Source organism: Microtus ochrogaster, chromosome 18, assembly GCF_000317375.1.
Source record: "Microtus ochrogaster isolate Prairie Vole_2 chromosome 18, MicOch1.0, whole genome shotgun sequence".
Lineage (NCBI taxonomy): Eukaryota > Metazoa > Chordata > Mammalia > Rodentia > Cricetidae > Microtus > Microtus ochrogaster.
In genome coordinates, this window is record NC_022020.1 from 30,411,788 (window position 1) to 30,427,337 (window position 15,550).

The 15,550-nt window shown below is 38.5% G+C and overlaps 1 protein-coding gene across 2 annotated transcripts in view; it reads left to right on the forward strand.

The window, feature by feature from the left end:
* Rbm27 (RNA binding motif protein 27) overlaps positions 1-15,550 on the forward strand; it is a 69,482-nt gene that overhangs the window by 48,144 nt on the left and 5,788 nt on the right. For both annotated transcript variants that reach the window (XM_005356041.2, XM_005356042.2), the window contains 9 exons: positions 534-678; positions 978-1,131; positions 2,200-2,496; positions 4,094-4,234; positions 5,948-6,067; positions 7,783-7,857; positions 7,986-8,150; positions 9,201-9,305; positions 9,400-9,588. In XM_005356041.2, the coding sequence (XP_005356098.1) occupies positions 534-678; positions 978-1,131; positions 2,200-2,496; positions 4,094-4,234; positions 5,948-6,067; positions 7,783-7,857; positions 7,986-8,150; positions 9,201-9,305; positions 9,400-9,588 (1,391 nt within the window). The remainder of the gene's footprint in view (positions 1-533; positions 679-977; positions 1,132-2,199; positions 2,497-4,093; positions 4,235-5,947; positions 6,068-7,782; positions 7,858-7,985; positions 8,151-9,200; positions 9,306-9,399; positions 9,589-15,550) is intronic.

Sequence of the window (15,550 nt, forward strand, 5' to 3'; positions counted from 1 at the left end):
AAAGAAAGAAAGTCATGATTCTTTATGATGTGAACATCTTGTTGGATAATGACAGGAGGTATATAACATCTCTAGTACTATTTGATCCCTTGTCAAAGACAGTAATTATTATATATTTATATTATAAAAAGTAAGTAAAATTATGGTAGCATATATAAAATAAATGTCTTACTTTTTCCAATAACTTTTTTCATTCTTTGATGATCTATGCTTGAGTTAATCATCATACTGGATTGCCTTTGAGGTTTTAAGCTTGCATTTTAACTTTTTGAATGTAAAGAGTAATGTGGAGGTTTTTTTGCTGATAGATATTTCTAAGAAGAAAGTGGTAAACTAGACACAGTTGTGCATGCCCCTAAAACCAGCCTTTGGAAAACTGACATAGGAGATCAGTGATCTTTTTCTTCAAACAAAACAAAAATAGGAAATGGTAGTAAATGAATGCTGTCCACAGGGCCTTTTAGTTTTAGACTAAATAACCCAGTCATTTAGTTTCCCTAAAATATAGTAATGGAAATTTTTGTTTTCAACAGCTGCTAATATTGTCATCCAGACTGAACCACCAGTTCCTGTTTCAATTAATAGCAACATCACCAGAGTAGTCCTGGAACCAGAGAGTCGAAAGAGAGCTATTAGTGGTTTGGAAGGACCACTTACAAAGAAGCCTTGGCTGGGAAAGTAAGATGGTTTGGCTTATTTGAAATATGTAATTGATGCTTGTATTGTTTCATTTGTTAATAAAGCAGTTAAAATTATCATTAACCTTTGCTGGGAATGGTGGTACTCATCTTTAGTCCTAGCACTTGAAAGGCAGAAACAGGCAAATCTCAGGGTTCAGGGCCAGCCTGGTGTACATAGCGAGTTCTAGGATGGCCAGAGCTATACAGAGAAACCCTGTATCAAAAAAGCTGAGGGTGGGGGGTGGGAGGGAAAGGAAGGTGGGAGAATTAACCAAGGTTTATCAATGCTTGTTTCAGGCAAGGGAACAACAATCAAAGTAAACCAGGGTTCTTGCGGAAGAATCAGTATACAAACACAAAATTAGAAGTGAAAAAAATCCCCCAGGAATTGAACAACATTACCAAGCTCAACGAACACTTCAGCAAATTTGGAACCATAGTTAATATCCAGGTAAATTGGCTTTATCAGTTACAGAATGCATGTGTGCTGTGAGTCTTAGAAAGTATTACCAGCAGTTCTTGATTAGAGTCAGTGGTAATTTTGACATCTTTACAAAGTGATGTGTTTTTTTATATATCAGTGTATTCTATTATATATCCAGTATATGTGTATATAATGGAATTATTTAGTTGTATTTGTTCTTGAGGATTCATTTGATTCTTTCCCGTAGCTCCTTCCTGAAAACTGAACTAGTTGCTGTTGTTTTTATTGTTGTTGTCCAGAGGCCTTGGTCTGAACAAATGAACCACTCCCTCCCATTATAATGTTATTATCTAAGAAGCTGTGATTTTTGACATATCCAAGATCAGATCAATTGTAGTGACAGTATAATTTTTTGGAAGTTTGACTTTATAAATTTGTGATTAGAAGTGATGATTTAACTGAGTATACTTACATGTTAGTTTAAAATTTCATGTCCTTAAATTTGTGTCCTTTTTCTCTTAAAAGTTCTCTGTCATTATTCTTTATGGCATTTAGAAAAAGAACTGGGTGGCTGTGTAAAACAGTTTTCTCAGATACTATGTTGACTACCACAGCCTTAATAAACAAACAATAGAAATTTGTTCTAATGTAGAAGAGACAGTTTGCAATTAAAGAGTGTGAACTGCTCTTCCAGAGGACCTGAGTTTGGTTTCCAGCATCCTGATTGGGTGGCTCACAACTGCCTGTAACTCTGGGGATTTAATGCTACTTGTACTCATTTGCTTCAGAGGGATGCCTTCTTAGCTTGTAGACACCTGGTTTCTCACTGTCTTCATATAGCATAGAAGGAGAAGAGGAGGAAGGAAAGGAGCCATGGAGACCCCTTCCTTTTCTCAGAAGGCTACCTTAACTGAAATAGTTATGGTCACAAATGCAGTACTCCATGTAATATGAATCTGCCCCTAATCCTGTTCTCTGTTGAGGACTAGGGTTTCTTCATAAGGATTTGGAGGCACATAATTTAGTTCATAGTACTGGACCACACATATTTAACTACTATCCAAGTTTAAGTTGTTCCCATTATTTTCTTTAAAGGTTGCTTTTAAGGGTGATCCAGAAGCAGCACTTATCCAATACCTTACCAATGAGGAGGCCAGAAAAGCCATTTCAAGCACCGAAGCAGTGCTGAACAATCGGTTCATTCGAGTCCTGTGGCATAGAGAGAACAATGAGCAACCAGCACTCCAGTCCCCAGCACAGCTCCTCCTGCAACAGCAGCACACCCTGAGTCACCTTTCACAGCAGCACCATAGCCTGCCACAGCATCTTCATCCGCAGCAGGTGATGGTAACCCAGTCTTCCCCCGCGTCAGTCCATGGAGGTATCCAGAAGGTAATCATATTTACTAATTAACACTCTAGTCTCACTTCCCAGACAGTATTTTCCAACTCACAGCCCTGACACCTTTCACATTAGAGTTGTTCATGGTTTAATATATAAATAAACTACCATCATCTGGTTTTCTGAGACCTCATTATTATAGAAGTGCAGATTCTTAGATCTCACCCATCCTTACTTATATTAACTAAGTAATTATTTGGTGTGGGCATGGGTAGGTGCGTGATGTGGGTGGGCGTAGGCCCAAACTTGACACCATGTGTCTTTGTCAATCCTTTCCACTTTATTACTGAGGCAGGGACTCACTGGATCGTGAGCTTGCCAATTTTGACCATTTTCCTGAGGATCCTCTGTTTCTTCCTAAGTACTGGGATTATAGGTGGCTTTTATGTGGCTGTGGGGATCTAAACTCTAATTGAGCTTTTACCCAGCCGTCTCATCTCCTGAATCAATTCCTCTAGGAAATGCCCAGGAATCTGCTTCAGAGGACTTTGCAATGTTCTAAAGCTAAGAGAGCTGCTCTGTAACAGAGCAGCGTGACTCGCCTAGGTCTAACTTGTTTAGCTTTGCCTGTAGAACAGAATTGGTCTCTAGATAGGAGCCTTTGAAATCTGATGCTTAAGAAGTATCTACAGCGAGGCATATGTAACGTCTACCACTAAATTCTGAATCTAGAGCTGTTTTGTGCATTAGAGCCATTCAGATATTGATAGTAATAATTTTCATCTAGGTTACCATTGTTAGGGTAAATGCATTTGATGAAAAAACAAAAGCAAGCAGGCATCTGAAGCAGAAGGCTGCTGAGTTTGAGGCCAGCCTATGCTACACAGCAAATTCCTACTTCATAACATTGAAAAATATATACATGTATATTCCTTACAGTATATAGTCTCAACCTGCTCCTTAGCATCTAAACCGTATATTTTTGTTTGTGTTTTGTTTGGTATTCGGACCCAAATGTGAATGAATACTTGTCCAAGATGTTGGATGAATGGTGAAAAATGTAGCCAAAGATTATCTTTTTATTTCCCTGTTTATACTGTTAAAAAACCTATCTTCGCCAGGCAGTAGTGGCGCACGCCTTTTATCCCAGCACTTAAGAGTCAGAGACAGGCAGTTCTCTGTGAGTTCAAGGTCAGCCTGGTCTACAAGAGCTAGTTCCAGGACACACTCCAAAGCCGCAGAGAAACCCTGACTGGAAAAATAAAAACAAAACAAAAACCTGTTTTTGAAACATTGTATACTTAAGAGAAGATTTTTTTTTAAAGTTACCAACAGTTTGTGTGTGTGTGTGTGTGTGTGTGTGTTACTGTGAAATACGTATTTTAGGAGTTAAGGATTGAATCAAGGGACTTGTGCACACTCAATACATGCTATACTATTGATTTCCTCACAGTTAGGACCTGTGTTAGATATCCAAAACAATATGGTTAATAAGACCATTTGTATATTCATAATTCCTAAAAATGTACAATCTTACAGATAATCGAAGCATTCCCTTATTTCAACTTTAACTTTTATCTTAAATTTGAATCATTCTTGGGTGTGTTTTTAAACTTATATCACGTAGATGTTTATTTTGTACTTGCAGATGATGAGCAAACCACAGACCTCTGGTGCCTATGTTCTTAACAAAGTTCCTGTTAAACACCGTCTTGGACATGCAAGTACTAACCAGAGTGATACACCTCACTTACTAAATCAGTCTGGTGGTTCTGGAGATGAGTGCCCGGTATGCATTCCTGTGATTTCCATGTCTATTTAGTCTTTCATTCAATGGCATAAAAATTCATTACCATTAAGGGGTAATAGTCTCTTTTTCAACAGGAGAAGCATGACATTTGACTGAAGTGTACTTCCAATTTCCATAGCTCAGTTAGGAATTAGCTGGTTAATTTTCTTTAATTAGAGCTATCTAAAAATTAGAGAATTTTAACTTTTAGGTGCTTATTGTTAGGTAGTTATCCTTATTAGTCTCCTCCCACCCCCATTACCACCACCCATTTTTTGAGATCTGTCCCCAGGCTGACTTCTAGAAGTTCATGGTCCTGCTGCTTCAGGCTCCCAAATGCTAACATTAAAGACATGTACTACCACATGTGGCTCTCATTTTTCCTTTTAGATATAATTAAGAACCTAGTGAGGACTAGGGAAATGACTCTTACAGGTGACTTGAGTTGGGCTGGAGAGATGGTTCAGTGGTTAAGAGGATTGCCTGCTCTTCCAAAGGTCCTGAGTTCAATTCCCTCAACCACATGGTGGCTCACAACCATCTGTAATGAGGTCTGGTGCCTTCTTCTGGCGTGCAGACATACAGACAGAATATTGTATACATAATAAATAAATACCCTTTTTTTAAAAAAAAAAAAAAAAAAGGTGACTTGAGTTTGGTTCCTAGCATGCACCCTTAGCAGCCGATAGTTGCTCCCGAGAACTGACACCCTGTTCTGGCTCTGTGGGCACTGCATGCATATGCACAGGCTCACACACAGAAACATGCAACACATTAAATTAAAAATAAATAATTAAAATCAAAATCTTAAATCAGTGAAGGTAATTCTGTGAAAATCAAGTGTTGAATGTCCTACTTTTACTTTTGGAATATATCTGTTCAATAACTCTAGTATGATGGTTATTATAGACAGCCAGAGGAACTCTGAAAAATGAAAGTGATAGAGAATAGTTAAAAAAAATATTATAAGGTTTGTTTCTAACAGATTGATGGTGGCACAGGAATTAACAGACCAGTGAAACAGAACAGAAAGCCTAAAATAGACTTCATTGCTAAAGGAATTTATTATATTAAATAGCTAGTATCAGATTAGTGAAGAAAATAATGGGTGTTTTGATAAATCCTATTAGTATAAGTGGATAGCCATATGGAAAAGATAAAATTATGTTCTGTTTTTAAAAATTACATAATTAGATTCTAAGTAGACTTGAGACTTAAATGCTAATGGAAATACTAGATAATTCAACTCTCATGAAATGAAATTTGGCAATGTTAGGCAAAAATTATATATGTAATATAATCTTTTTAAGAATGTAAGTACACGTATATATCCTAGTACTAATTGTATGCTTTTTATAATTCTGAAAATCCCCAAATGTCTATCAACAAGGCACTGGTTTCATAAAATGTCATATATCTATACAGTAAAATGCATTTAACTTTACAAAGAAATAAGGAATACTTTTTTTTAATGTACCATAAAGTGTACACCATGAAATGTATTTTAGGGCATAGTGAACTGAGCAAAATGAATTTTAAGACTATATAGAAGGCTGGAGAGATGGCTCTTCCAAAGGTCCTGAGTCAGTTCCCAGCAACCACATGGTGGCTCACAACCATCTGTAATGAGATCTGGTGCCCTTTTCTGGCCTACAGGTGTACATGTACATAATAAATAATAAAGAAAACATCCTTTCCTTTTTTTTTTTAAAGGTATTTTCTACTCCAGGCCATACAAAACCAATTTACAGCTCCTCAAACTTAAAGACACCTTCAAAACTTTGTTCAGGGTCTAAATCTCATGATGTTCAAGAAGTTCTTAAGAAGAAACAGGTAAGGGCCTCCATTCTTGTGCCTGTTAGTGCATTACAATACCTTTACATTGTGTTGCTGTAGAGCGATAGCTATGACATGCTGTACTTTCTCTTCATTTAATACACTTAAAAATGATGAACAAACTGAAAAAGGCTCGACAGTTGCCTTTAGTAGCCACATTAAATCCAAGGAATAGATTGTTCTTTTGGTTATGAGTATTAAAACAAGAGCCTTAAGTACACCGAGCTATAACCACTAATATTTTCCATATGTTACATTTCTTTTTTTGTGGGGGTAGGGGGTTGGGTCAAATCAGGATTTCTTGTGTGGGCCATGTTATTCTGGAACTTGTTTTGTAGGTCAGGCTGGCCTCGAACTCAGGTCCTCCTGCCTCTGCCTCCTGAGTGCTGGGATTAAAGGTGTGCACCACCATTCCTGGCTAACATTTTGGTGTTTTTTTTTTTTTTTTTTTTTTTTTTTTATTTTCATTCATTCAGTGAAGAAAAGTAGACAGTTTTCTTTCTGTTTTGGTGGTGGGTGGGATGAGGCTGGGAATGGAACCCCAGGGCCTGGCACATGCTATAAGTATAAGTGGTAGTATAAGTATTCTACCCCTTGGCTAGACCTGGGTTTTCCAGTTCCCTTTAAAAAAAAATAAATTATTTATTTATCATTATGTATGCAGTATTCTACCTACATGTCAGAAGAGGGCATCAGATCGTATTATAGATGGTTGTGAGCCACCATGTGGTTGTTCAGAATTGAACTCAGGACCTCTGGAAGCCAGTGCTCTTAGCCTCTGAGCAATCTCTCCAGCCCTCCAATTCCCTTTTTAAAGTCAGATAATGTTTCTCCTAAGTATAACATGCTTATGGTTCATCATATGACTCAGCTTGGAGTAACTGTTGTTTTAGGTGTAAGCTGTTTACATAGAAAATAAATTTATTTATTGGTTTATATAGCCCTGGTTGTCCTGGAACTCATTATGTAGACCAGGTTGGCCTCAAATGCACAGAGATCGCCTGCCTCTGCCAGTGCTGGAGGAAATTAAAGACATGTGCCACCGCCACCCCGAACCCCTGGCAGAAACAGATGTTTATATGTATTGCCTCCATAGAAAGATTTAATTCACAGGAATGTAGAAACAACATTTTCCAAGTTAAAAAAAAAAAATTTGAAGCCAGGTAGTGGTGGTGCACACCTTTAATTCCAGCACTGGGGCAGAGGCAGGTGGATCTCTCTAAGTTCAAGGCCAGCCTGGTCTATAAGAGTGAGTTCCAGGACAGGCTCCAAGGCTACCCAGAGAAACCCTGTCTTGAAAAATTTAAAAAAAAAAATCCTGATTATTTGCAATTTATAGTCATATCTCATAATTTAAAACTTTAAACTTCAGAAATAAAGATTTGGCCTATTATACTGGAAAGTGAAAATAATTTGCTTTTTCTTTAAGATACAAAGTATAGATGTAAATTTTACAGTTGTACTGGAATTATTGGGAAAGTTATTCAAAGGCTTCCTTTTAGGTTTTTTGCTTTTTAGATGGGCTCTCCTTGGGTTTTCCCTTCAGTCTGGAGATTATAGCCGTGTACTAGCCACGTCCCACCCCAGCTGCTGCGCTCATCGGATTTTGATGGAGGAGGGAACATCCATTTCAGAAAAGAAGAAATGTTTATTGTTAGCTGATTCTTTTTTTTTTTAAATCCATTACTAACTTCCTTCTTTCCTTTATTCAGGAAGCAATGAAGTTACAGCAAGACATGAGGAAAAAAAAGCAGGAAATGTTGGAAAAGCAAATAGAATGCCAGAAGGTAGAGTAAGAACTCATCCTTTGCATTCTGAAATATCATATAGAAATGATTTACAAAGTTATAGTAGTAGAGCTTTAGGGCTTAAATTTGCTTAGTTTAGACTTACTTTTTTTCTGATTATTTTGTAGATGCTAATTTCTAAGCTAGAAAAAAACAAAAACATGAAACCAGAAGAAAGAGCAAATATAATGAAGACGTTGAAAGAACTGGGAGAGAAGATCTCACAATTGAAAGATGAATTAAAAACGTCTTCTGCCGTCTCCACACCATCCAAAGTAAAGACAAAGACGGAGGTATCCAGTTGCATTCCTCCTCTAGCAAACTTACAGAACATCTGTGATGTGCTTGGCACTTTGAAAGTGGAGTGCGACCCATAGGCAGCCCCTGAACCAGCTGGTGAAGTTACTACTGGACTAGTAGGAGAGAATCAGGCCATTAGAGAATAATTTGTTTTCACTGATGCTATAAGTTTAAACAGATGCTGGTGCTCGAGTAGACCTCAGCCCAAGTGCATTTTAAACAGGTGTTGTACCAATGAGTATACGTATACATATACACCAGCCCTAATGAACTGCCGGATTTGCCTTTTATATGTTTAAAGACCTAAAACTTTGTTTAATTTTCAGGGAAGATGTGGTCGTTTTTTGTTCTGGGGAGGTGTCTTTGTTTATATGTGTGGTTTATTTGAAACGGGGGTCTCTCTATAGCCTAGGTTGGCCTGTGCCTTTTGCAAATTACATGAGGCTAGAGAAGAAGAGCTCAGTAATTAAGAACGATTACTATTTTCCAGGGGACCCAAGTTTGGTTCCCAGTAGCCACATGAAGTGGCTTCCAGCTACCTCTTCCACGGAATCTGACACTCTCTTCTGGACTCCTTGAGCACTATGCAAACCCCCATATAGATATGCACACAAATACATATAATAAAAAATAAAGAGCATGTGAAGGCAAATCTTCATAGCTACCCGAAGACCAGTGATTTATCTGTTACAGAAAGGAGTGGCGATACTTAGAAAGTTCAATCTGAAAGTAATTCTGTACTGTTCTTTATACTATTTTATATTTTATTTAATTAACTAATCATTTTAAAACTGGGTTTCATTCTGTAACCTGAGATGGCTCTGATTTGAGGCCTGGGATTATAGGTGTGAGCCACAGTTGTGTAAAATTGATAAATACTGTCATTGTGCTGGCTGTGTATGCAGTATTATGTTTATGAAGGTTTACTTCCTCAGAGCACCCATGTCTTTTCTGTCCTGTTTTTTTCAGAAGCCTGTCGTTGTATAGCTGTAATGCTCTGAATAAGATCTTAGTGTTTACTTTTCACTGTTAACTTTTCTCAGGCCCAGAAGGAGCTACTAGACACTGAACTGGATCTCCACAAGAGACTCTCTTCAGGAGAAGACACAACAGAATTACGAAAAAAGCTCAGTCAGTTACAAGTTGAGGTGAGATTTAACTTATATAACATCTCAAAAAATAGATTTTTCTCTTTATTTAATGAAGGTTTAATAATATAGCAATGTGCTTGTTGTGATTTAGGCTGCAAGATTAGGTATTTTACCTGTGGGACGAGGAAAAACCATGTCCTCTCAGGGTCGAGGAAGAGGCCGAGGTCGAGGAAGAGGGAGGGGCTCACTAAATCACATGGTAGTGGACCACCGCCCCAAAGCACTCACAGTTGGAGGATTCATTGAGGAGGAAAAGGATGAACTGCTTCAGCATTTCTCAGTAAGTTTTTCATATAACTCTTGTTAACTCTAAAAACAATGCACTCAGCACTTTGTTTGCTACAATCTATAAATATCAAATGATTTCTAGGTTAGTAATATTAGTTGTTAAAACTTGGACTTTACCAATTTTTTATTAATGTATTTTTCAAGGTCAGGAAGTAGGTTTTTCTCTGAAATTCCTTAATAATCTTTGTAAACACATTTGTAGTGGAACAGCATTCCAAAGATAGACTTGATTTTAGGATTATTTCAGTTTACCAGGTATTTCTAGGCAACAGATTAATCTGGAATAGAGACAAAACTCAAATTATTAGGGCAGTAAGCATATTTATTCTATATGCAGTGTTGACATTCACTACAGACAAGTAGGATTGACTACAGACAAACTTGTACAGTATATTCTCTTTCCAGCTATTTATTCATTAATTCATTTGTTAGACATTTCTGAATTAGAGTTTCATAAATGAGTTTTTGTAATGTTAAATGACTTTAAGTATGAAAAACATGTGAAATATTATACAGTAAAGTCTCTTAAAGTTTTAGACAGGGTCTCAAGTACCCCAGGTTATCCTCAAACTTCCGTGTGTAGACAAGGATAACCTTGAATTTCTGATCCTCTTGCTTCCATCTTAGTGATGCTTGGATTACAGGCATGTATACACCACCGTGCCTGGTTTTTGGTAGTGGTGGGGATTTAACTAAGGAGAATGTGCTTCCTAGGCAATCACTGTATAAGCTGAATCTCATCTCCAGTCTCCAGTGATCATCTTTTCTTCAGATTCAACATCAACTTTTAAACTGCCCACTATGATCATACAGATGACAAGTACCAGAGCCAAGATAATCAGGTTTCCAGTCCTAGGCAACTTTTTACAAATTACATTATTTATTTGGGAGTAAGGGTGATTATACCATGACATGCATGTGGAAATCAGAGAACAAATTTTGGGAGTTTCTCTCTTCTATCTTATGGGTGCCAGGGTTCAAACTCAGGTCATCAGACCTGGTAGCAAGCACCTTTATCTGCTGAGCCATTTCACTGAACCTCCTCCCCCAACTTCTTCACTCCTTTACTCCAGATATCTTACTTGAGAAAAATATTTCTAACCCCATTCTGTGTTAAAAGACGGTGATGTAGATCATGATAAGGAAGGCCTCACTTACATGAAAATGTATGTGAGTGGTACTGGGGAGATAATTTAGTTGGTGGAAATCATAAAGAACTGAGTCTAGATCCCTATCAGATGTAAATATAGGCCAGCAGAGTACACCTGTAATCTCATTGCTGGGCTAACAGACAAACCCTGAGGCTTGCTGACTAGTCAGACTAGCCTGTTGAATTCAGGGCTCAGTGAGAGCTTCTGTCTCAAAAAAGTAGGAAAATGTACTGGGAAAGACACCAGTGTCAGCCTTAGACTTTCACAACAAATTCACACCTGAACACATACAGAGCCACAGAAACTAAACATAATATATGCAGTCCAGGTTATCTATAACAACATAGGAACATAGTTTTTTTAGATTGAAAGAATGGATTTTATTATTTCTTATTCTATATACATGGTCACCAAAATGTCACCAGTTTTAAAAAAATTGCTACTAAGTGGAGATACCTTTCCTTGTTTTCATGAACACTACACACTTTATGACTGGTATGTGTGACTTGCTTTATTGAACAAATGTGTAGCAATAGTGACGGATGTGACTGCATCATTATATTACCGAATCTATGTAAATTTTTTAATATATCCCTGACCAGACTGTTTATTTTAGCTCTGGTGAACAATCTTACATGGCAAGGAGTTGTGGCTGACCTCAAGAAGCTGATAGACTGACTATAGGACCTGATGGTGCCCTATACTCCAAAGCTAGTAAGAACAGAGAACCCTCAATCTCTAGCTCCACAGAATTAACTTCTCAGAACTGGAATGCGCTTGGATATAGACTTTCAGTCAATTAGGCCTCCAGATGATAACACAGCCCCAATGACATCTTGAACACTACCCGATGCTGTGAGCACGGGACTCTGCTAAGCAGAGCCTAGATCCCCACCATGAAATTTAGTCTGGCATACTTTCAGTATTTGTTAGGGAACATAGATCTTTATAGTGTATACCAATAATTGGCAGACTTTGGACCTAGAGAGATGACTCAGCAATTAAGAACATTTCCTACCTCCCTCCTGGGATAGTGGTTAAGACAGGTTTCCTCTACATAGCTCTGGTTATCCTAGACTCTGTGTGTAGGTGTGTAGACCAGGCTGACCTTGAACACAGAGACCCACCTTCCTCTGCCTCCCAAGTGCTGGAATTAAAGTGTGTGACACACTGTTGGCTTCAGGGCATGTTCTTGAAAAGGACTCAGTTGCCAGCACCCGTGTTGGGTAGCTTACAACTGCCTATAAGTCTAGTGCCAAAGAATTTTCTTCTCTTCCCCTCAGGCACCTGTAGACACAAGGCATACACTCACAGATCACACACACATACATATGAATGAAGACATTTTTTTTAAAGTTGGTAGACTTATTCTTGTAAAGAGTCAAGTTGTAAAATATAGGCTTTTGTGGCCTACAAATGGTCTCTCTCATGTTGTACGTTCCTTTCCTCTGGTTCTCTTCTGCTCCCCTCCCCTCCCTTTTGTTCATTCTGCTTTTCCTTTTTATTTACATGCTTTCTTGAAGTTTTTTGGGATCATCTCATGTGGTCCAGGCTAGCGTCTCAAGCTTTCTGTGTAGCCAAGACATAAGTAGATCTCCTGTTTATCCCGTCATACCACCAAACTGGCTTTGTTTGATTTCGGAGACTGGGTTTCACTTTGTACTGCTTGCTAGCCTAGAACTCACAATATAGTTTAGACTTGTTTCAAGCTCATGAAATCCCTGCCTCAGCTTCTTAAATGATGAAACCTATTTCTAGTCTCCTTTTTTCCCCTTTTAGTAACCATTTTAATAAAGTACAAACTTCTTAGTTCATAGGGCTTCAGAAGCAGGGTGCTGAGTGAGATACAGTGGTGTGTCCTATAGTCCTCACATTTAGGAGCTGAGGCAGGTGGATCTCCGTGAGTTGAGTCCAGCCTGGTCTCTAAGAGCTAGTTCCAGGACAGCCAGGGCTGTTACACAGAGAAACCCTGTCTTAGGGTGGGGGTAGGGGGATGATCAAAATCAATGAGTCCAGGAAAAGCTTTTTAAAAAGAATATGTTTTTTATGTCACAGGGATCTGAGGACAGTAAAGATCTATTTTTGTTGGTGCTGGTTTTTTTTTAAAGAGATTTATGTGTGTATGTGTATGCGCATGCGTGTGTGTGTGTGTGTGTACATGTGTGTACATGAATGTACATGTATGCAGGTGCCCAACAAGACCAGAAGGGGGCATCACATCCCCTGGAACTGTAGTTACAAGTGGTTGTGAGGGTTCTGGGAACTGAAAGTAGATCTTCTGGATGTGCAGCAAGTGCTTTTAACCTTTGAGCAGTCTCTCTTGCTCTTGAGTTTTTTGTTTGTTTTGTTTTGAGGTGGAGTCCTATGTAATTCAGGCTGGCTTCAAACTCACCACATCACCAAGGCTTGCCTTGATTTACTGATCCTCTTGTCTCTATTGTCCAAGTGTTGCGATTCCAGAATGTGCCACCATGCCTGGCTAATGCTAAAGAGGTTTATGAAGAATTCTCATTAAGGATTTATAAGTTTAATCCTGAAGCTGATAATTTTAAGTCATAGAGTCTAGTTTAAAAGACACAAACAGGACAAGCACTTTGGCACTTTCCTTCACCCCTTCTTGAAGAGTTCTGACTAAATGCAGTATGGAAAATTGTTCTCTTAAATGTTGAGACTGTTTGGGCCAGGCAGTGGTGGCACATGCTTTTAATCCCAGCACTCGGGAGGCAGAGGCAGGTAAATCTCTGTGAGTTGGAGGCCAGCCTGGTCTACAAAAGCTAGTTCCAGAACAGGCACCAAAACTACAGAGAAACCCTGTCTTGAAAAAAACAAACAAACAAACAAAAATTAAAAAATTAAAAAAAAATGTTGAGACTGTTTGGAGTGCACAGAGGAATTTTTTAACTAGAGGGCATTAAGTTGTCTGTTGTTGTTTTGGAGAAGGCTCTCACTATGTCACCCCGATTGGCCTGGCATTCACTATGTAGACTAGGCTGGCCTCAAACTCAGACGTTTGTCTGCCTCTGTCTTCCAAGAGCTGGGATCACAGGTGTGCACCACCATGCCTGGCTCTAACCACACAATCTTTATTGTCAGTGTGCTTTATTTGTTCTCAGTGGGGTAGGGCATGGGTACTTGAATTTTTTCTTTTCTTTCTTAATTACAAAATAACATATACTTGCCTCAAGATGCATCTGGCTACATGTAACATAATTTGAAAATGTAAGCTATCTTTTTTTGAGTATGAAGTATATATGTATGTGTGCATTCCTGTGTTTGCATTTGTATTTGTACGTGCCTGTGGAAGCCAGAGGTCTGTTGACATTAACTGTGTTTTCCTCTGTCACTTTCCATTTTACTTTTTGAGACATGGTCTCTCAATTGAAATTTGGAGCTTATTGTTGCAGCTTAGACTGACTGGCCAGCATGCTCCAGGGACCTGCTTCTGTCTGCCCTTGCTTTCCTTCCCAGCACTGGGGTCACAGATGCTCTCTGCTACTCCTAGTTTTTATGTAGCTGTTAGGAATCTGAACTTAGGTCACCAGAATTGTTGACACAGCAAGTGCTTTAACTGCCAAGCCTTGGCTCCTGTTTTCTTCTCTTGTCTTTCCTTATAGTTTACATTTATTTGTCCTGTGTATGTGATGTGTATGGGCACACATGCTACTGTGTACTGAACTTAGCTTTTGGGAGTTAGTTCTCCTTTTTCCATGTGGCCCAAACTCAGACTGTCACACTTGGCAGCGAGCACCTTACCTGCGGAGCCATCTCACTCACCCTCTATTTTCTTTCCATTTAAGAATTTTTAGGGGAGATTTTAGCATTACTTAAACACACAAGCTCCTACTATGTTTCTCTTCTGCTTTTCTGCTATGTTGACAGATAGCCATTTTTTTCCTCATGCTACCAGAATGTCTGCAGCAACCACATACACCACAACTTCCAACAAGAATATCCAAAGGCTAAAAAGGTGGCTGTGTTTCTTATGCCAGTTTTTAAGATACAGTAGTCTTCCTAACACTTTTTTAACTCCCTCATCTGACTCACAGCCAGTGATGTGTTTTCATGTCAGCCATAAGTATCTCACACACACACACACACACACACACACACACACACACACACCTGCATTGATCCTTTCTGAGAGAAACTTACTGTGATTAACTTAAACTACTCTTGAGTTGCTCTCTAAACAAAATTGTCCTCAGATTCTGTTGAAATGGAGAAAAATTGAAGTTGTTGATTGTGGAGCAGTGTCTTTCATGGTGTTCATTGAAGAAAACTTAGAAATCTGAAATATAAAAGGAAGTAAACAATACCAACCTCAGATATGTTAGAATTTTGTATGTAGGGTGGGGGGCTGCTGCTTATGACATGGCACCCATATACTAGGAGATCAGCAGACAAAATTCAGGGGCTGGTTCTCGGGAATCAAAGAGGTCATCAAACTTGTGAGGGTGAGTGCTTTAACTTGCTGAGCCATTTCACTGGTCCACCTTAGACTTTTTGTTACTAATTTAACTATTTTCATAAAACATATATATGTACATCATTTAAGTCTAGAAATATAGTTTATTGGTACAGTGCTTGCACACAGTTGTATATAACATTCACAAGACCATGGGTCCATTCCTTTATATAAAGAAATAAGTTAATAAATAGAATGTCATCATTGACATTTGCTGAGAAGTAGTTAGAAGGTTGCACTGAGGAAAACACTGAGGGGTTAGGATATAACTCTTAAAACATTGCCTAGTGTGTGCAAGACCCTGAGTTCAATCCACATTGCTACCGAAAAGAAAAGAA